The 22576-nt window shown below is 39.0% G+C and overlaps 1 protein-coding gene across 1 annotated transcript in view; it reads right to left on the bottom strand.

Annotated features, from left to right (window-relative positions):
* Positions 1-22576, bottom strand: part of LOC122789982 (interleukin-13 receptor subunit alpha-2-like) — a 764082-nt gene that overhangs the window by 110363 nt on the left and 631143 nt on the right. The window contains exon 8 of the mRNA XM_044057489.1: positions 18438-18552. Within this exon, the coding sequence (XP_043913424.1) occupies positions 18438-18552 (115 nt within the window). The remainder of the gene's footprint in view (positions 1-18437; positions 18553-22576) is intronic.

The raw sequence follows: 22576 nt of genomic DNA, 5'->3' as shown, positions 1-22576 counted from the left end.
ATTACTTTGGTTTACATAAAATGTTAGAATCAAGAGTATTTCTGGCTGACCAAATGTGCATGTCTTTTAAAAAGAATTCTGAATGCAGGTTGTGGCCAGTCAGCTGACCTAGAGTGATATCATCTTGTGCCAGAGCTGAAAGGAATGGAATCTCCACAGCAGCTGTTTTTGTTTACTTTTCAAAAGTCTGAAATAAGAAAGAAGAATTGTTGCAACAGCCTTCTGTGACATTTTAAAAGATTCTGTTATAAAAATCAGGTTCTGAGTCAGCTCGAGTGTAGAGTGCAGTGGTTGTTCAGTTGAGTTCAGTAGTTGTTTTCCAGATCAGCATTTATCACTCAGAATTTTCCAGAGCTGTTCAGCAGAAATAATAGGATTTTCTATTCCAGTTACTGAGGAATGGACAACAGCCTGAAGAGTGGACATATATCCTTATTCTGCTTGCAGAAGTAAGAGTATCAGCTTGCCTTGCAGAGTTGGATTAGATTAGACAAGGACAGTTAATCTTTAGACAGTGATTTACAGTTAGAGATTTTCTTTTATCAGTGTGAAACATATCCTAGTGTTATTTTCATAATTTCCTTTGTGTGAAACTCTGTGGTTTATTGAAATCAGTTATTCAGTGTATATGTTTCAAATAATTTTTATTTATTAAATATTTTACTACCTTCTATTGTGGCTGGTTATTTACAAAGTACTTTTAGTAACCTGAGAGTGCTTACGCTTATTGTGATAACACCAGGGCCACTCCGAAAACTCTTACTGCTTGGATTGCATGCTACTTTGGGTATCTATATTTGTTTTACTCAATATAATTGAACACCCCTTTTGAATGGTATCATGGTATTTTGACTAGTGGCAATATTACCGTGCACTTTAGAAAAACACCATAGCAGGTAAATCTGTGTCAGTCTTTCCCAAGAGTGTTTGTATGTGTACAAATAACTAGGACACAAGTGCTCTGCAGTGGGTAGTGCAAAGACTCATTTTGGGATCTGGATTGAAGCAAATAGTTTAGTCCCAGGTTTGGAGCCTGTTCCCAGTGTACCCTTAGGGGAAATTGTGTGTTCTATCCCTACTTTCAGTGATGCTCCCATACCCAAGACAGTGTTGAAGATTCAGGTTCCTTAGTTACTGCCCTGGATTTACGTAGGGGGTTGTCACAAGCATGATGAGTTTTTAAGTCTCAGTGGTTTTGTGCATGAAGTTAGTGACTTAATTCTACTGTTTAATAATGAAATAATTAATGAATTTCTACACCTGTTATTTCATGTCAAAGCAGTGCACTGCACTTATTAAAGTGTTCTCAAATACAGTATAATTTGTCTAATCTTGAATGACAAACTCTACAGAAACAAACAAGATTGTAGACTTGTGATTAAACCAGCTGAAAGGGTAATGAGGGATTCTAAGGAGCCAATATTTTTATGAAATGTGCATGTCACATCTTGATGATGAAAATGTTTATCTGTTTACATCTGAACAAGCATATAAAAAGCTGTGGTGTCTCTCATATATTTGATTGGGGTTGGCATTAAGTCTGGACTCTTGTCAGCTGGTAAGATTAAGAGTGTGTTAGCTTTAAACCCAAAGATTCCATCTTTTTTCTGCTTGCCTAAAATTCTTAAGAATATTCAAAAGTCCTGTGATAGACTGATTCTCCATACTAAGGACCTAAGTGCTGTTTGCAAGACACTGGACATGTTGGAGAGACAAGGATGCGTCTCAAAGATTATCCCATCTCTGGAACAGCACCTCCTCATTCATATGGAGCAAAGCTCATCCCTAACCCTATTCATTTGTAACTTGGACCAATGGATGGGAAACCACAACTTTCCCCATGGTTTGGCACCTATATCCTTAATAAGCATGGGCAGCCTGTGACCACTTGATGCATACACACCTGTATCATAACAGTAAAACTCATTAGCACAGATTCATGGCAGCAAAATTTTGGCTAGGCTTAAAAATAGCTCTTGGGCCAATAGCTTAGTAACCATCTATGAAGCTTTCTGGTTGATTCTAGGAGAAGTTGGTACATTTCTTTTAATGAAATGTGTTATTTCAATTATCTTTCCTAGTAAGGGATTCTAATTATTTGTAGAGTTCAAGATGCTGTGTTTAAAAAAGGTGTGGAAAGATTTATTTTGCTACTGCAGATGTGGTGAGTTTATACACCTCTATAAACATGAAGATAGTATTGCAGTTTTATGTCATTTCTGGATGATAATACTACTTCTGAAAGTGCAGTTGTACTTACCCATGACAGATGTTCAAATTTCTCATTGCTGCAGTAGTCTTTAGGCTATACAGGTTTGTTCTGCCCATGGCATAACTCGCCAGCCTCCAAAAGCTCCTGCTCCCTCCTTTACTTTCACTCTGATTACAGATTGGAGGGAAATCACCAGAGTGAAGCTTTCTTCAGGACTTTCTTGTCCACAATTTTATATCTGAAAAGTAGCTATACACACAAGGAGGATCAAGGGTGGGAATGGCTACTGCAGCTGTGAAGAATTTTTTTTTTTAAAAAGATTTATTTTATTAACAAAGAACAATCAGAGTAAAATAAAACAAATAATTATTTACACACATCCATAGGTGTGTAATATATCAATGTAATACAAAGTAACAACGGTTAATCTTTATTAAGCAAGTCTAAGTTTTAGCCATGACTTAAAGGAATGAGTAATATTAGAAGTTCTCATCTTAATTACATGCATCTCACTACTACATAACAATTTTTGCTATACTAAAACATTCAGTACAAGATGGAGTAGCTTTACTCTTCCAATTCTTGGTTATTATTTTCCTAGCTATTGCTAGTATAGACCAAAGAAAAGGCACTTGAATCCTTGAAATTATTTCAGGGATCAGAGCATTAAATAAAATAAGTGACTTGGAAATATTACATCTATAATAAAGAATTCTAACATCTACTGTTATGAATAGGTGCAACTTACAGAAGTGTACTGTTGTCCATCATTCTCGCTACTGTAGTACCATTTGGTCAGTATGGGTTGATTACCATAGCATATACATCCTAGAAGTAGTAGTATTAGGATCCAGAAGTCCCTGGAGTATGGTCCTGGGAAAGCCTGCCCTGGACCTGGAAAAGGAATACAGTTTGTAATGCTTTGTAAAAGCATATACAGAGGACCATTTAGCTGCCTTTAGAATACTAAAAGTCCATTCCTTTCCAAAATGCCATGAAAAATGCGAAAGTGCTAGGATAAAGTGCCTTGACACTGTCTGCAGGTAATTGTCCATGGTGGGTGTACCATAAGGCAGTAGATGAGGACAACCATCTTGAGATGGTCCGTTTTGACATGAATTGTCCTTTCTTTGTCCAAGTGTAAGAAACAAATATCTTATTTGCTTTTCTAAAGAACTTAGTTCTGTCAGGACAGTATCTGAGCTGTCCATGCACATCCAGAGTATGTAGAATCCTTTCTTTCTGGCCCTAAGGCTCTGGAGGCAAGACCTGGAGATCAATGGCTTGATTCAAAGTAACCTCAAACCACTTACGACATGAATGAGGGATTTTTTTTCTTAAGACCTTACCCCATAACAAAAAAAAAACAGTTCACCTCACCATAAGTACTTGCAACTTAGATGCAGGTGTCAGTGCTATGTTAATAACAGTGAGCAGGTTCAAATAGAGACCTGTTTAAATTTTCCAGTACAAAGTTAAGATCCCACAAAGGATCGACATGTTTAAGAGGTTTCATGTAAAACTCCCTTTAGAAACTTTCACTAAAACAGAGTAGAAAGTGGAGGATCCATGGGCAGAATACTGAAATGGCAGCAAGATGGACTTCGATAAAGGAATAATATTGGCCAGAGGATAGGAATTCACACAAATATTTTAGCACCAGTGATGCATAAAATCCCTGATGGGGCCCTGGTCACTGACTAGGCAACAACAAGAAAATCTTTTCTACATACCTATAGAAGATTTTCTAGTAGCAGGTTTTCCTGCCTCCATTAGTACCTGCTGCATACCGTCATTAATAAGATGCTCAATGGTATCAGAACTGAATCATTCAGGCAGTTACTTAAAGATATATGAAACTGGGGTGTATCAAACTCCCCTTTTCTTGTGCGAGTAGGTCCGGTCTGTGAGGAAACTTGGAGTAACTGCTCTTGGCCATCCATAAGAAGGGAGAACCAATGGGTGTCTGGGCCAATATGGGGTAACCACAATCATATTTGGAGAGTCCTTCTGTATCTCCAGAATTACCCTGGATATTAGTGGAAAGCCATAAAGGAACATTCCTGATCAAAGGAAAGAGAATGGATCTGTTTCTAAATAGTCCTGGAACAGAATTTGGCCAGCTTCAGTTGTCTGTTTTGAAAGGAGACAAACGGATCTATTTGAGGTGTTCCCCACAACTGGGGAAACACCTGGAAGCCCCACCAAGTTAAATTGTGAGCTTCTGTGCTGGTCCTGCTTATCTTGTGTGCCACTATATTTTCCTCTGATGGGATGTAAGATGCTAGGACATTTAAGGAATGCTGTACTGCTATGTCCCAATTGATCATAGACAGTATCTACAAGAGGGTATGACCTTGTACTACCTCCTGCTCATTTATATACATCACTGTATTGTCTGTAATCACCTGAAGAGGTCTAGGGGGCAAAGGATGATGAAAAGATTTTAAAGCCTGGATCATAGCCAAAATTTGACACTTGTATGCTTTGGTCTGAGAATTTCACAGACCATGTACGTTAGTCCTACAGAAACTGCTCCCCAAGCAAAATCAGAGGTGTCTGTACTTAAAGACTGACTTAGAATAGAAGGAAAGAAGGGGAGGACCTGAATTTAGCTCTATTTGCTGTCTCCACAGTGCGGTTCCTTTCTGACAAAGTACAAGATTGGAATCTGAAGTTCCAGAGGATGAAGATGCTGGGTCCCGTGTGTTCTTTAGAGAACATTACAATTTTCTTATGTGTAAGCTGGTGAGAGGAATCATAAGAATCATCAAAGCCATGAACCTCAGGATCCTTGGAATCTCTCCTCTAGAATTGTGTGTGTGACTGGAGAAGTTCAGGAAAGTTGCTAGATAAAAACACACCATCTCTTGTATCAAACAACATTTTGCTGAGAGGTGCCTATAAAACAACCCAGTGAGAAAATCTTGTAGGATGGCGTTCCAGGAGGACTTCTGAACATTTATTTGGAATCACAGACTGATCAGCAGCAAAGAACCCACTTCTAAGAGCTTTAGATAATTCAGAAAAAGATTCTGCAAAGATAAGTAACTCATGGTATTGAGTATGCAATGGACTATGACAGAGACAGACGCCTTCGAAATACCCTGGGAGCTGTAGATAACCCAAAGTTTAATGCAGAGACCTGATAATGTGACTCGGACACAATGTGAGAAGTTTCCTAAAGCCTGTGTCTAAAGGAATGTCTTGATTATGCAGCCTTTAGATATAATCAACCCCCCTTTTCCCTATTTTCTATATGGGGTTGGGGTGCTGCATTAACTGTCAACATCTCTCTGCATTCAGTGCCACTCTCCTATCTTAACAGCCATGCTGGACTGTCATAGGTCTTCTTTCAAACAATCCATCCATCTCTTTTCTGGATTGCCCTTGTTTTCTCTTGCCTTATTCCCATTTCAAATCTTCTTCACTAGATTGCCTTCTGTTTTCCTGCACATGTGCCTGAACCACCATAATTTGTTCACCATCCGTTAGACCTAATATTACCATAAAACTCTCTTGGGGGCATAAAAGGTGACATTTTGAAGGTTAGCATTTTGAATTTTTGAACTTTCACATACAGATAGAACCACTCTCCAAGAGAACCACTCTCCAAGAAAGCGCTTCCTTTGATACCAGAAACATTCTGGGATAAAAACCTTTGCCTGTTTGATCTGAAGGCACTGATTCTATGACTGTTAGGTTTTTAAACACTTAGTCACCCTAAGGAAATAACTGTTTGGTTTGAACGAAGGTGGAGTCTCTCCTGAAACAAGGCATTTGTACCAAAATTCCAACTCTATTCTTCGTGAACCACTTTTAGCACCCAAAAGTCTAAAATATTCTGTGCCAAAGGGAAATGTACAGAGTCAGTTTCTGGGAAAGATTTTGAGAGACAAGAGCAGGAGGACTGGGGTTGGGGGAAAAATGCTGACAATCTTTCAGAAGCATTAGATTGTCTTTTTTTTTTTAAAAAAGGTCCGTTTCTTGTGTTTCTCTTTATTCCTCTCCTGCCATTTTTGGGGGCATGAGAAAGCTGGGATTACTTAGTCTTTTTTTTTTTTTTTTTTTTTTTAAGAAAAGAGGATTTGGGAAATTTGTAAGGTCTCCTGAAAAATCTTAGGAACTTCCTGCATTAATTTACTTCTTTTATCAAATTGTTTGAGGACCTGAGTATTGGATGGGCCGAACAAAACCTTATCTAACTGAATTAAAAAATGTCGGACTATCATCAGAAAACTTCTGACTTTGTACCCAATAATACCTACTCAAGACAGTAGCAGTAGCCATTGATACAGTATCAGCACAATCATACACATTCCATAAGGTATGTTTCAATACACATGACAGATTAGAAGCAATTGGTGTTGAGAATAAAGGAACCACCTTCAGAATGAAGTGCAGCAAGCAATACTCTCTAATTTCTGTACAAAACAAAATAATCTTTCACATGTGTCTGGCAACTAGAAATAAATGTCTTAACAACTCTGTCTAATATCTTTCCTTCTTGGTCCAAAAGGGAAGGACTGGTGAAAAGTCTATTTTCAGCTGGAAAAGATGCATAAATAGCCATAGTGTTAGACCTAAGGTGGGGAAACAAATATTTGTTAGTTTGAGAAATGTAAAGTCTAGCTTAGTTTTTGGGAACTGAAGATTGAGGAACAGGATTAGTATAGGCAGCCTTAAATACACCCTCCAAAACTGGCACTATAGGAGGTAAGGGAGTGGAATGAGGTACATCTACTTGTAACATATCATAGTATCTCCTCAACTCAGGGGGGACATCCACATGTTCCCACAAAAATATCTCACTCATCCTGGATATTGTCTGAAAAAGGAAAATGCGTCAAGGGGGATTGTGAGGACCAAGTTTCCCATAACAGTCCAAAAATCTTCTGGCACACTATCAAAAAAATTCTAAATCTAGGAAAAGTCAGTCCTTCCTCCAACTATCCTTTGTTAAAACCTCCATTGATATAGCAACTCAATTCAACTCTTACATCATTGATAGCATAGCTTCCATCACTAACAAATTCCCTCCATTTCCCTCTACCCTCTTCATAGCTTCCTATTACCTGTCACTCCACATTTTCCCTTCAACCAGTTCCTAAGTCCTTTATCAAATGCCTCCTGGGCAAGTTCAGGCTATGTTCCCCTCTGCAGACAATCTTCCTAACAAATTTCTAAAAATGGCTGCTGACTCAATTACCTACCCTGTCTCAATAATCATTAATAGGTTCATCAAGGAGTCTTATGCCCCCTCCCTGTAGAATAAAATCCTTCATCCTTCCTTTCCTCAAAGGAGGCACAGAAATATCTAACTATAGGCCAACTGCTATTCTTTCACCACTATCAAATATTCTAGAAAAATGTATCCATAAACAACTTCTTCAATACCTACTTGACAGTAACCTTCTTTCTCCCACCCATCATGGATTCAGACCAGCACACAGCACTATAACTGCTTTACTATCCTTTACTGATACGGTCAACAAACTCGTGATTCAGGAAACTTTGTCACTTCTTTGTTCTTAGATCTATCCAAAGCCCCTGATACAGTCTCCCACCCCCAACTATCTCTTCTGGGCTAACCAAAACATCCTTACAATGGTTCACTAGCTATGTCTCTAACAGATATCAATCTGTCAAATGGAACTCTAACTTCTCTCCTTACTGTAAGCACTGGGGTACCCCACATACCTTTGAACTGTACAGATTTTTGCAGAATGTCCAGATTTCTGCCTCATATTTTGGTCTGTTCCTCATAAAAATCTGTGGTTTTCTGGCAAAGCATTGAGGATTGAAGTCATTAAATACCAAATAATGACAGACATTTGAGTTTGAGACTTTATATCCTTCAGGAAAATGCACAATAATGGAAAACCTGTTATTCTAGCAACTTTCTAAGTTTATAGGAGCAATATTTAAATTCTGTCCCTATTTTTGCACCTTTACCCCATTCTTTCTGGCTTTGTTCAGATTTCTTGTACTGAGAGGTTGAGAGGTATGGTATCTCAAGGCTCAATACTAGGTCCACTTCTCTTCAGCATTTTTATTAACCATCTCAATACTGCCAGCAAACAAGCCACTCTAATTCAATATACTGATGACTCTACATTAATCTGCTCTGCCAGGACCTCTCTCTCATCTAGAGAGTTTAAAGCAAGAATCATTCAAATCCATTGAGTCTTAGTTCACCAACATCCCTTTACTGCTTAACCCCCCAAAAAAACTACACCTCTGCTAACACTTTTCACCAGATGACTCTAACTTTGCTAAGTCTCTGAACAATACTTTAATCAGTGTGGTTTCACATACAAAACTGTTATTTGTAACTATTGACAACAATCTTAAGTTTAACCTACATATCAGCTATATAAAAACTAATCAAAAATTTGTCATGATGTATAGGGCTAAGAAATTAATCTCCAACTCCTTGCCACCACCTACCTCTTACCCTCCCATCCTACATGCTTCACCTATCCTAACCAATCTTCATTCTTCCATAAAAGCAAAACTTAGTAAATTTTATAATAAAGTAGCTAAATTTGCCACGGGGCAGGCCCCCTACTCTCACCATTGCTCTGCTTTCAAGTCCATAAATTGGCTCGAACTACCCCCACCTTCTCACCTTTAATCAACTATTGTGTGGTTTCACATACAAAACTGTTATTTGTAACTATTGACAACAATCTTAAGTTTAACCTACATATCAGCTATATAAAAACTAATCAAAAATTTGTCATGATGTATAGGGCTAAGAAATTAATCTCCAACTCCTTGCCACCACCTATCTCTTACCCTCCCATCCTACATGCTTCACCTATCCTAACCAATCTTCATTCTTCCATAAAAGCAAAACTTAGTAAATTTTATAATAAAGTAGCTAAATTTGCCACGGGGCAGGCCCCCTACTCTCACCATTGCTCTGCTTTCAAGTCCCTAAATTGGCTCGAACTACCCCCACCTTCTCACCTTTAATCAACTATTAACTCACAAATTACTGTACAACTTCTCATTTTTGCAGACCACATCATCACTACTTCAACACTATATTCCATATCATGACCTACACTCCTGTAATAAGGATCTACTATTTACAAACCTCAAAGATCTAATAGGATTACTCTGTACTCTTACTGTGTTGCCAAATCATGGAATAGCATTCCAGAAGTAATCAGACTTATAGCCCATTTCTATTCCTTCAAGTCTAGGCTGAAAGAACATCTAACCAATAACTGGATCTGCCCATGCTCCTTTTCATCTTAGTATTCTTTTCTATTCCCTTCTTCCACAATCTTAATAGATTTTTTCTTGATATATCCTACTTTCCTTCCTACCTACTTTCTAGCCTCACCTCTCTGATTTCTTAACATTCTAACGTCCTTTCTTTGTATTATTGCACTAACCTTTATGCATCCCAGAATTTGACTGAAATTTACTACCTAGTTCTCCTGCCAGAAAAAAAGTTTATGGCTTTTATAATCTTTTACTTATTCTGTTATACATTTTTCATGCATCATCATGTAACATGCACATTGGGAATGCTCTTCTATCTTGCATATAATGTATGGTCAAGCTTTATTGCTTGCCTTTATATGTTGCTTATTTTTCTTTAATTGCATTTCACATATTGTATTACATTGTTATTGCATTAATATTTGCAACCATTGTTATTTTTTTTTTTAATTATGTTTAATGTGTACTGTGGAGCTTTTCTCCCTAGGCCACTGCTGAAAATGGGCTCATACCCAGTCGGACTTTCCCAATAAACAAATGCCAAATAAATAAATAAAAAATAAACAACTCAAGGAACTGGGCTTGGGAATCTGCAAAAGCAGTCCTGTCTGGGTCACTGTCAGAATCCTCTGACAAACTTTCCTCTTGAATTTCTCTGCTGACATTATTCTCAGGCAAAGATTTCTGAGCACCAGAATTAACAGTCTGTAATAATTTCCTGGCTAAAGAAAAAAAGTAATATTTTCTAATAGACACCATATATTAAGATGAATAGTGTTTAACCTTTGGTTTTTCTTTGCACAAAAGACTTAGGATGAAAACATATTAAAAGAAAGCATTTTTGCCCTAGGTAGGGATTTGTTTCCCCATCTACCCTAAGCAACATCACCTGGAGTACCTCTATGACCCAGAGAAGATGGTTCTTTCCAGGCCTGAATCTAACACTGGAACAGACACTGATGACATGGCTGACTCCTGGTTCATGGCAGCTTAATAGGTAGGTACTAGGCTATCTGCCCAAAGGCATTGATAAGCCTAGCTGGAATGTGTTGGCTTTCGCCACCCCCTTAGATTAGTTCCCTGTGCCTCTGTCCAGCAGAGCCATTGAAGTGATCCCTGGGGTAAACTTTGTTTCCCATCCACTCAAGGTTTTTCTTGAGGAGTGTTAGTGAGGAGCTCTGCCTAATGTAGATTGGAATCTTGTTCCACAGCATGGGAAGTCTCTGGGACAGGAATCTATCCCTCCAGCACGTCCCATTTATTGTTGTGGTGAGGTTTAGATCCCTGGAGCGTGTGGCTCGAGGGGATATGGTTTTCTTTAGGTGTAGCATGTCCATCAATTCTGGGTTGGACATGGCCTTTTATATTGGGCAGAGATCACCTCTGAGTAGGTGGTATGCAACAGAGTACAGCTGGAGTTTCTTCAGTTGGGCTACATAGGGCATCTGCTTGGAGGCCAGTGATCCTCTTGGTGAGGTACTTCTGTGGTCTTTCCAGTTGTTGCAGGTGTCTTGTAAGGTACATCCCAAATGGGGCATTGTACTCTATGATGGGTCTGATGGGTGATGCGTAGAGGGGCCCAACGACCTCTTTCTATCTGGATGCAAACCCTTTTGTGATTAGGTGGGCCACATAGAAGGATTTTCTAACCACTTTGGCAATGTGATTATCAAAGGAGAGGTTACTATCTACTTGGGTCCCCAGATCCCTTATTACATCTTCTGTATTTAGTGGGCTACCACCTATGTGATAGTTTGTGGCTACTTTGTTTTTTCCAAAGGGGATGATTATGCACTTTTTGGCATTTACCTTGAGGCCATGGTTTTGACACCAGGTATCTGTCTCAGTGAGACCCTTTTCGAGGACGTCTGTGTCAGCCGGAGAGTCAATTATAGCCCTTAGTTTGCAGTCATCTGCGAACTTGGTCAGCCATAGTCCTCCTGTGCTTGCCTGTACCTCTGAGAAGTATATGCCAAACAGGAGGGGTCCTAGGACTGAGCCCTGGGGAACGCCACTTGTAAGCGGTTTAGAGCCAGACCTAGCTCCCGCAACTCTTACATTTGGGTTCTGTCTGTGAGCCAGTTGGCAACCCATCTCGTGACTTAGGGGTTTATGTTCAGGCTGGTGAGCTTGTCTATAACACCTGAGTGGGGAATGGTGTCAAAGACCTTTGCGAGGTCTAGGTAGGCTGTGTGTACCACTTTCCCTCATCTATAGCCTTGGTAACTTGTCTCAAAGAAGTCCACCAGGTTTAGGAGGCATGATCTGCCCTTAAAGCCGAACTGGGTAGGGTCCAGTGTTTGGAGGTTCCCAATGTCTCTGTTAATGAGATCCATGATGATGTGCTCCATAGCTTTGCAGACCAAGCTAGTCAGGCTTACAGAGTGATAGTTCCCAGGGTCCGTTGTGGCTCCAAACTTTGTGGAGAGGAATAACCACTGCTGTCCGCCACTCTGTGGGCACATAGCCTGTGGAGAGGCTGAGTTTAAACACTGCGTTTAGGTGAGGGGTTAGTTCATCTGTGAGCTCATATAGGACGCAGCCTGGAACACCATCCAGTCCCACTGATGCTGTGTTTTTGGCTTTGGAGAGGGCTGTTTTAACCTGAGTGTCTGTTATTACAGGGGCACTACATTCTTCTGGTATAGTTATGGGCTCTTTTGGGGTTGAGAGGGGGGTGAAGTTTGCACTGAACCTGTCTGCCAGGATGTTGGCTATATTGGTTGGTTCAGTCTATTTTGTGCCATTCTGCACCAACTCCGAGCAGATCTGAGAATTGCCTCTTAGATTCTTGACATAACTAAAGAATGCCTTGTGGTTATCTTTGGAGTCCATGGCAATTTTTCTTTCGAGGCTAGCCTTGGATGATTTTATGATGGAATGTAGTTTCTTGCTGATACTGATCAGGGATGTCTTCCCTTCTTGGGATTTTACTCTTTTTGTACTAGTTTCCTCCTTCTATTGTATAGCTTGTTTATGGCAGGGGTCCACCAGACTGGTTTCCTTTTCTTGGAGGAGTGAGTCTTGGTTTTGTTTGGGATAGCATGATCCATGCATTCTTGTAGGTGCCCATAAAGTGCATTAGTAAAGGATTTTGCAGCTTGGACAGAGTTATCCTTTAGCATGGGGGCTTTGAAATGTCCCACCTCGGTCTTAGGTAACGTGAAGTTTGCTTTTGAAAATTTTTTCACGGTGGCTTCTTTGACCGGGGGTGGTGGCGGAATGTGGATATCCAGAGGGATTAGTTTATGGTCAGATCTAACCAATGAGGGGTTGACATCCGGTGTGGAACACTGGTCACCCATGTTGCTGATGACCAGGTCCAATATGTGGTCACCTCTGGTGGGGGTGTTGACCTGTTGATCCAGGGCGTTTGAGTTTATAAATTCTATGAAATGTTCAAGGGAGTTTGTACTTGAGTAGTTCTCCCAGTTAATGTTTGGGTAATTGAAATCACCCAATATCAGAGTGTTTCCAGGAATGTGGAGTGGGGGTCCTGGGACATGGGTGATATGTAGCAAGCTATAATTTGAATAGCAATTTTGCCCATTGTTAGTTCCATGTGGATGATCTCTGAAGCATCGTGCTGTGCCACTAACCTGGAGGTGTGGATATCCTTGATGAATATGGATACTCCCACCAGCCTTTTGTATTTCGGTCCAGGTTTTGTGGCCGAAATGTATGGTACGAGTTGTAGCCTGGTAGTGCTGGGGTGCTCTCTGATGCCTGAAACCAAGTTTCTGTTACTGCACATATACCAATTTTCTCCATACTGAGGAATGCCTCGAATGCTTGCATTTTGAGGTTTAGACTTCTGGCACTGAGTAGCATTACCCTCGGTGTTTTTTGTTAATTGTGCTATTTACCACGGTGGGTTTGTCTTTTAAGCCTTGCCTAAAAAGGCACTATGGGGGTGGCAAGAGCCTTGGCCAGTATTCGAAAGCCTAAGGGTGACAGGTGCAAGCCATCTCTAGTGAAGCAGCGTGGCTTGTTGAGCATGTTATCCCAGGCTGACAGACACTGGATCCCCTTTGAATGACACCAGAAGCTTAGCCAATTGTTGAAATTGATAATTTTTTTCTCTATATCATGGTATCATTCTTGGTGAGGGCAGGATGTTACTCAGGGTGAGGGTCATATAATGGCCTGGGCTATGTGATCAGAGAGCTCCTCCATGTCTCTTTTCATGTAGTCCAGGGAGGTACGGCTCAGGTCATTCATACAAACATGGACAATGACAGAGATATATTTGTACTTGTTCTGGAGTGACCTGAGTGCTTGTGTTAGGTGGCGGATCCTGGCATCCGAAAGGCAGCTAACAGTAACCTTCTCCTTGTTCAGCCTAGTGAGTGGGACGTCAGTGTGCCTGACTATACAGTCACCTATTACTAGTGTGTTGGGTATGTTATTTTGCTTTAAGGGCTGTGATTGCATGGCACACTGGTTTTGTGAAGTACATGTTTCATGGTTTGTGTTGGGGGGTGGAGGTTGCTTGGATGTCTGCTTTGGAGGTTTCTGTTGCTTTTGCAGATTTTTATTTAGAGCCTCCAAGTATGTTTTTGTGTATTTATGTGTTTTTTGCCTGTGCTGGTTTGTGATGACTTGAGACTGGTGGTGTGATGCAAGTAATTCCCTTCTCCTCTTGACTGCCTGGTCCAGTCTTGGATTCAGAGAGCTTAGCCTCTAGTTTGGCTGTATAATTGCATCTCTTGCATGTATTAGTGTTTGGTGGAAGGAGGAGAGGGTTGTCTGTGTACATGAGGCAATTGTAACATTGCCTCAAAATGCCCAAATTCACCATTTGGACCAAAGAGTACACCTGAAACTGCCCTTTAGACATGCCTGGATAGGTACAGTGAACTGCTTTACTGACTGGCTGGTAAGGTCGAATAGAGAGCCTTGTCCTTCTCTACAGTATAGGGGGGGGGGTCTAGTGCTAAGGTTTATTAGTGCTTGCTATGCGTTTTGAGCAAGTGCCGGGATGAGAAGTGAATGGTTTGAGTGCTTAAGTTGAAAGTTTGTCTAGTTCCAAGGGAAAAATTGAAGAGTACACTTTGTGGAGCCGGGAATACTTATACCCTAGCTAACCGGCGCTGCCTGGTGTGGAAAACCGCGCAAATGTGGGTTTTATAGCAGGGAAATGAAAGATAGAAATTAGCCCAAAATGGCCAGTAAACTACTAATTTTTGGGCTGAAACCACTCCTCCAGGGACAGATAGGCTGCTCAAAGCTCCCTTTCTCACAGAGAACAGAGACCTTCTATCCAAGTAAGGTATGGTCAAACACAGAAACTTGTAACACAGCCCTGAATTCAGCACTAACCTGAAAACTGGACTATACTGGCTTAGAAAGGTGGGAAAACAAGTATATTTCTTGTTTGTTTTTTTCAGAAAATAAAGCAGATACAATCAAAAAAACATTTTAAAAGCACAGAAATGGCCATGATACTTGAGGGTGTAGCCTACAACAGTTAAACAGGTGATTTAAACCAAAAAAAGTTTATTAAAGTGCAGGCAGTAAAATAAGTACAATACGTATGCTGAAACGAGCTTTTTAAAATCACAAACTCTAGAAAATCGGCGTTTCAGACGGAATTAGCTAAAGGCAGCAAGAAAATGCAGAAAAATGATACTTAATCACTCCAAAGTCTCTCTTTTGTCTCTCTGCTGCTGTAGAACTCTGCAGGGCACCAGTCAGGAGCTTGCTGAGCTGTATACTAACTAAGGGACTGTACCAGAGAAAGTTGGAGAGGTGAGTGACTGGTCTAACAAACGGCTACTAAGATTCACCCACTATCAGCTGAGCTAGTGGCATCAGCAAGGGACTCTGATAAGTTTTTTTTTCTTTCTACCTACAGCAGGAGATGGAAACGCAGAATTTGGAGAAGTATTATTCTGTAACTGAGGTGGGGGAGGAGTAAAAGGCAGCATACATTGCTGAAACAAGTCAGAGGGAAGGTTCTCAGAAAGTGCTCACAAACAGCTCACTTACACTCAAATGCACAATCCTGTATCACAGTAATGCACAAGTAGCACAGTAAAATCCTGTCAGAAAACCTTTAAAAGACAGACGAACAAATGGCTGGTACATTACCACAAAATGTACACAAGCAGTGACACATCCATGCCCTTCAAAAATCTTCCAGACTCTAAACTAAGTTTTATTTAAAAAAAAATTCAATTTACTCAGACATTACATTTTAATACAAAAAATAGGCCCCAAATTATTTAGCACCAAAAATAATAGTCCCCGATAGGAAACTTCTGAAGGGAAATATAGCACAAAGTCCTAATTTAAAAATATAGTTTTAAAGGGCAATAAATCCATGTAGAAGGGAAGAAATCTTCACTCTGAGCGCAGATTTCCTTTCGCAGAGCATTTGGAAGCATGCTAGCTGTAGAATCCTAGGTAGGAAACAACCCATATAGCTTAAAGGTTAATGCAGCATTGAGAATAATGCACATTATATTAATTTGGTGGAATTTTGTTTTAAAATAAAGGAACAGCAATAGGGGGGGGGGTGTTCTGCATGCTCAGACCAATATATTACGTTTTTGGAAGTTTATCAGTTTAAAGATTAGAACCTGCAAAGTTGTACTGGAAGAGTACCTCCCCTTTAAATTGTTCTGATGGTGTCAGCTGTCATCCAAAATACATCCTTAATGCTTTACCCTTTGGTGAAATGGCCTGGGCTATAAGGACCTATAGTAAGTGATCAGATTTCCAAAAGGAAGCTGGTTCAATTATTCACTGTTTTATAATGCATGGCTATAACATTATTAATGTGGGGAAGGCTCATTGGAAAAATTGTATTAATACTAGGCGGGCTTTATCAACAGGCACTACTATATGTGTAAGAAACAATGAAGGGCTAATTCAGCTAAGTAACAATGTCAAGAAGCAGGACTTTAATTTTTTGATGAAATTTACAAGTTTTAGTACAGATTTTGTTGACTTAATTTTTAAAAATTGGAAAATCTTGAGAAAAGTTCAAGTTTAATTAAAAGACTCAAGACCAAACCAAAAACCTCTTAAATCAAGGGGAAGTAATTAGAGTGATTATTTGGTACACAGGTACTTTAAGAAAGAACCCTCAAAATATTAATTGTTAGCATAGGGTTGTTTTTAAGTGGGTGTATTTTTATGTAGAATAGTGGTATCTGCAGATTTATATCACTACTACATAAAAGAGTAAGAACTCTGTTTTTTCTGTTCAAAATAGTTTTGATTCCATGATTAATGGTGTGAATGTAACCTACACTATATTAGTGAAAGTTCAAGGAGTTTTAAATATAGGATGCAGGCACATGAGTAAGTATCTATTTAGAGAAAGCTGATAACCCAGTAGCAGAATATTTTTAGACACATAATGGATATGTGAACAGTTTGAAATGTTTTGTCCTTGAACATGTGTTACCTAATTAAAGTAAATCTAAAATCATTGGACTATTTACTTAGGCACAAGAAAGCAATTTATTTGTTAAAGCATGGGACTTCGAAACCTAACAGCTTTAAGATTTAGACTGGAAGTCTCTTTTTAATTAAATGTGTATTAATGAGTAGACTGCTAATGTCTTCTGACTGGTGTATGTTTGATGCGTGACTAAGTGTATGCCTTGATGTATTGTTTTATATTCCTTTGAAGACAGTATGTTGAAGTGCAAGGAGTTTTAATAATAAAGTTGGAGTTCAATTGGTCATTTTCTACTAATTTTTCAAATTTATTGTTTTTTAGGATTATTTTTCCTTGTTCTCCCACTCCCATGACTGTCAGCAATCTTATTCCCATTCTTCATGGGACATTCATCCCCTCCTTGCTCTAATCACTGCAGCCCATATTGCCATGTAGCAGGGGCCCCCAATCTTCGGCAATTGTTTAATTCCTAGTGCCTCTACGCTAGCAAGGATAACTGATGGGAGGTTGGAGATGACAAAGGGCCAAAATGCTGGTTAGCATATGGGGCCCCCAAATTTTCTCCCTGTGACCCTGGTGACTATGCTGCCTTAAGCAGGGCCCACAGGGCTGGCCAGTGACACTTGCATACTTCCTGTGCCAAAGTATGCATATTGTGCAGAAGGACTGCTTGCAATGCAATGTATACTTCATGGTCCTGCACTAATCTCTTGCCTCTGCTTGTGGTCAGTAAAGCAATGGATTGTGTCACTTCCGACACCCTGAAATGAACAATATAGCATTGGCTATCCATTCAAACTCATTTTCACTGGCTTCTCCAGTGCTAATCTTTTAGTGTACTTGAGCCTTTGACCCAGAAGAACCTATCATTTTCCATCTATTTCAGAAAGTCAGAGGTTTAGTTTGTTTATTGTATTGTAATAATTTATTAAGTTCTGCCTGGTTCCATGCCACAGGAAGATGGAGCCCTGACTGCAACTCCCATGACTGGAGTTCAGTTAGTGACCCTGGCACTGATGCAGCCAAGCGGGAAGGGGGAGGGAAGAGTTAAGGTTAATAAATGACAGGTCTGTGGGGACCAAGACAGTCAAAAAATACTTTGCTTCTTGCTAGACACACCATTAAGTACAGCAGCCAACTCTAAAGTATATAATCTATTCTTTTTTTTAACTTTGTATCTTATATATTACATATGTTTTCTATGTTTTGTTTACTTTATGCTTTTTATAATATATGTTTGTGTATGTGTATATATATATATATATATATATATATACACACATTTATATTTATATATATATATATATATATATATATATATATATATACATACACACACACACACACACACACACACATTTATTAACTATCAGTTTGCATTTTGAGTCTGGACTGTGGTTGAAAAGGGTATCTTTTTTGCCAATCCCACTCATCTAGCTAATAAATAATAAGTAGAGAAAAAAATGACATAGTAGCCAACAATTAAAATGTCATGTGGATTGATCACGTACAAATTTGAACTTAAAAATAAATTTACAATATAAATGCAGGTGTAACAGTCTATATACATACCAGTACTTTAATCCATATTTTATTTTTGGCGACAAAGTGTTGTCAGCTTCCCAGGTGCAGTTCATATATCCTGGACTATACTTAATACATTCGACATTCTTAAATGAAGGTTCACCTATGTAAATAAAACATTGGCAAGAAATAAAAGTGTAGGTTAACTGCATGGCAAGCAAATATTTAAAACAAAAAGTTTTGCATACCTTTCTTTGTAATTTTGCTTTTGTACTAACTTCATGTGACAAGATTTCTCAAATGGAGGGTTATTACTTTCAAAGCATTTGCAGTTTAAATAAGCAAAATGACAACAACTTGTATTTCAAAGGCTGGAAGTCAATATCAATCAAGGCAAACATACATTTTCATTTGTGTGATACTAACTACCAAAAAACTTAGTTGCTTTTTAAGATCCAAACATTTTTAGTGAGGTCAAACAACTGCAATTCATCTTCCTAAAAATCATCCTCCCATGCAACATGCTGTTCTCAGTTTTGTCTAGTGAAACGTATTCACATTTAGAAAAAGCATTTTCATTTAATATTTAAGGAACAATTGTTTAATCATTTTTTTCCTCTAAACTTATACATGAAAAGGAATAAAATAAGATAAGTGACATAAGGATTCACCTTTTTACTGGGACATATCATGCATGTACATTAAGGTGGAGGTCAAGTACTATCTACTTGCTAGACAAGACACACTGCAGGAAATGAATTAAAGTACTAATGGTGTTAATGTGTCAAGTAAGCAACACAATACTCTAGGTCATGCCATCTTTTTCTAATGCAGCCTCAAACCAACTTTTAGTGTAAAGCTCATTATTTGTTGCTACACAGCCAAGCTAATAGAGCTGCATTATGTCCAGACATCAAATGTCAATGCCTTTCCTTTGACGTTAGCTCCAGGTTTAATGCCACTTGCTTCACAATTGGAGCAAATGATCTGGACACGTATAACTTGCACAAAGTTTTGAAATCTCAAAACCCATTATGTAACCTCACAATGACAAAATACATGTTTTATTTTGACACTACCTATCTGAAAAGGCAGAAAAACTTGGTATAGATGTCTCTGAAGGATTTTAGACTACTGCAATTTTGTACTCATGAGTCAACTGTACTTAGCCAAGGCTCTGGCTTACTTTGTAACACTATACCAACTAAATATTTCAAAGCACTGCAGTATTAGTGGGAAGATCTGAAACACTTCATTTAGCTTGGCTTGTCCATTAAATGATTATAACCAGTGGCGGCTCATGATATTGGACTGCTGCCCCCCCAGCTGTGAACCACAATTGTACAATCCAATAACGTCTCCTAACCTGACATAGAAAGTTAATCCAGACTGCTGCCTTGCCAGTCCGGATTCAGGAAGAAGGCAGCAGACTGCTGATGCCCCAGAAGTCTATGCGGTGCTAACCACATAGACTGGAAGGGGATTGGACTGCAAGGTCAGCAATCTTGGAATGTTAGCAAACAGGAACCGGGAAACGGCAAATGTGTATTCCGGCACGAACGCAGACGAGCTGATACTCAGGATGAAGCTGTGGAACAACTTTGGATTTTATTTTATCATCATTGTAGAGTCAAGCTTTGGATTTGCAGAGCCAGCTTTGGAGTTTATTATCATTGCAGTTACAGATACAGAATGAAGCGAACAGTTGAGCCAATATAGCTTTGTATTTTATTATCATTGCAGGTACAGAATGAAGTAAACAGCTTTGGATTATTTTATTGTGTGTGTGTGTGTGTGTGGTTTTGGATTATTTTATTGTGTGTGTGTGTGTGTGTGTGTGTGTGTGTGTGTGTGTGTGTGTGTGTGTGTGTGTGCAGCTTTAGATTATTTTGTTGTGTGTAGCTTTGGTTTTTTTATTGTGTGTGTAGCTTTGTATTATTGTGTGCGTGTGTGTGTGTGTGTGTGTGCGTGTGTATAAAATGCCTGCTGCTGGTGATTAAAGAATACCTCATTCTTGTACCTTGTGTGTAGGTAACAAGAGCCTGAATTCACTACCCACCACCACTTGTGAAACTTTTGCAGATTTTTGCCTTATATTTTGTTCTGTTCCTCATAAAATCTGTGGTTTCTGAATTTTTAATTTCTTAAATAGTTCATGGTGCAGTGGTAGCATTGTTGCCTCACAGCTAGAGGTTTTCTGGTTTGATGCTTGGTTGGAGTGCCTTCTGTGGGAGTCTGCATGTCCTCCCTGTGTTTGTGGGAGTTTGCTCTGTTGTCCTCCCATGTTACAAAGACATGTGTCTGCTGTATTTCTCCATGGGCCTCTGCTGAAAATTAGCTTTTGTTCCAAGTCAGACTTTCTTGGTTAACAAATGTTAAATCAATAAAATTGACAGGCATTTGAATTTCAGACTTCATATTCTTCAGAAAATATATAGTAACACAAAACATTTTAATCTAGCAATTTTCTAAGTTTATAAGATGAATATTTGACATTTGACCCTATTTTTGGGACTGTATTCCCCCCATTATTGGCTTCATCTAGGTTCTTTGTGCTAAGATTGAGAGCTATGGTGAGAACTGAATTCACTGAAAATGTTTGAAGGCTGTATTCTCCCATTACTGGCTTTATCCAGGTGTTTTGTGCCAAAAAGTTGACAGCTATGGTGAGAACTGAATTCACTAAATGGTAGCCATTTAAGTTTGTCTTCCTCACTTTCATAAAACAGCTGATTTGGCATAGTGGTATGTTGCTCTGACTGTTGTGCACAGGGTCCTGGGTTCAAGTCTTGGCAGTGAAATGTATGGTGGTAACACAGCATTTTACATTAGCAACTTTCCAAGATTATACAAGCAATGTTTAAAAAGTGTCCCTGGTTTTTGGGCTTTTGTCCCCCCCCCAATAAATTTTGGCTTTTTCCAGATTTCTTGTGCTGCGAAGTTGAGAGATACAGTTGAGTGTCGAGTAGATTTTACAAGGAGTGGAGAGCTGCAGGGGAAGAGAAGTTTAGTGCTGCTTATGTTAAGTCTGATTTCATTGCTAATAGCACAACAGGTAGTGTATTTGCTTTTGATGCAGAAGGCTGTGGGTTCTACTCCCACAGGGGATAGATGCTGCTGTACTGAGAATGTCCTCTTTGGTGAAAATACAGGCAACTTTATTTGTAGATGAAACAAAGACATATAAAAGTTGTTTGCTAGCAAAAACCTCTTCATTAGTTACATATCTCTTAATGTGGAATTAGATGACTTTTACTTCTGCAGAGATTGTGCATATTTACTGATACTCGTGGAATGTAGAAGTTTGAGTAGACTTTTATGATGGAAATGTTCTTAACTGAGCAGTTTTGTCATCATTGGTGCATGCATTTTGGTTCATTGTTTACTGGAAAAATGTTCAAAATAAATTTAAAACACCCTCTAACAACTGTACTGTATTATACAAGGAATATAATTTAATACAGTCAAGAAGGTGCCTCATACAATACATGTATGTCTTGTGTGCAAGGGGCCTATCATTTGAAAACAGCCCAAAGTTAATCTTTATACTAGCCAAATGCATTTTCTTTGAATGTGGATTTCAATGCCATTTCAATGAATACAAGTTTCAAGGGCAGAGAAGTTGTAATGTTAAGTCTATTTTCATTGTGAGACTGCATTGCATTGTTTAGCAGATGTCTTAGTGTTTGTGCTGGAAAATGCAAAATAAAACTTTCAAATGAAATCCATATCATCGTAGAAGTAAAGCAGCATGCACGTTGCAGTGTTTATGGTAAATGGGGTGAAACAGCCAAGTAATGGGACATTGGAATGGCTGCAGGGGGAAGCTCCATTAGACCATGATTTTGTGAGGGTGAAGGGCGGCAAACTCAAAGATAGCCCCGGCTGAACTATAGAGATTTTCACAGTATTAATAGATTTTTGCTTCTTATTTTTGGTTTGTTCCTGATAAAATTTGTGGTTTTCTGGCAAATCATTTAGGAATTAAGTCACTAAATAAAAATGTACATTGAGTTTCAGACTTCATAACAGTCAGAAAAATGCATGCTAAAGCAAGACCTGTTATTCTATCAAATAAGTTTATACAAGAGCAATTTTTTAGTACTGTTTGTATGTTCCCCCAATATATTTGGCCTTATCCAGATTTCTTGCGTTAACAGGTTGAGAGGTACATGCAAATAAATTGC

The sequence above is a fragment of the Protopterus annectens genome, chromosome 15.part0, assembly GCF_019279795.1.
Source record: "Protopterus annectens isolate FY-2018-M chromosome 15.part0, PAN1.0, whole genome shotgun sequence".
Taxonomy (NCBI): Eukaryota; Metazoa; Chordata; order Ceratodontiformes; family Protopteridae; genus Protopterus; species Protopterus annectens.
The sequence above is the reverse complement of the archived record's forward strand: the minus strand, read 5'-3'. Positions and strand labels throughout refer to the sequence as shown.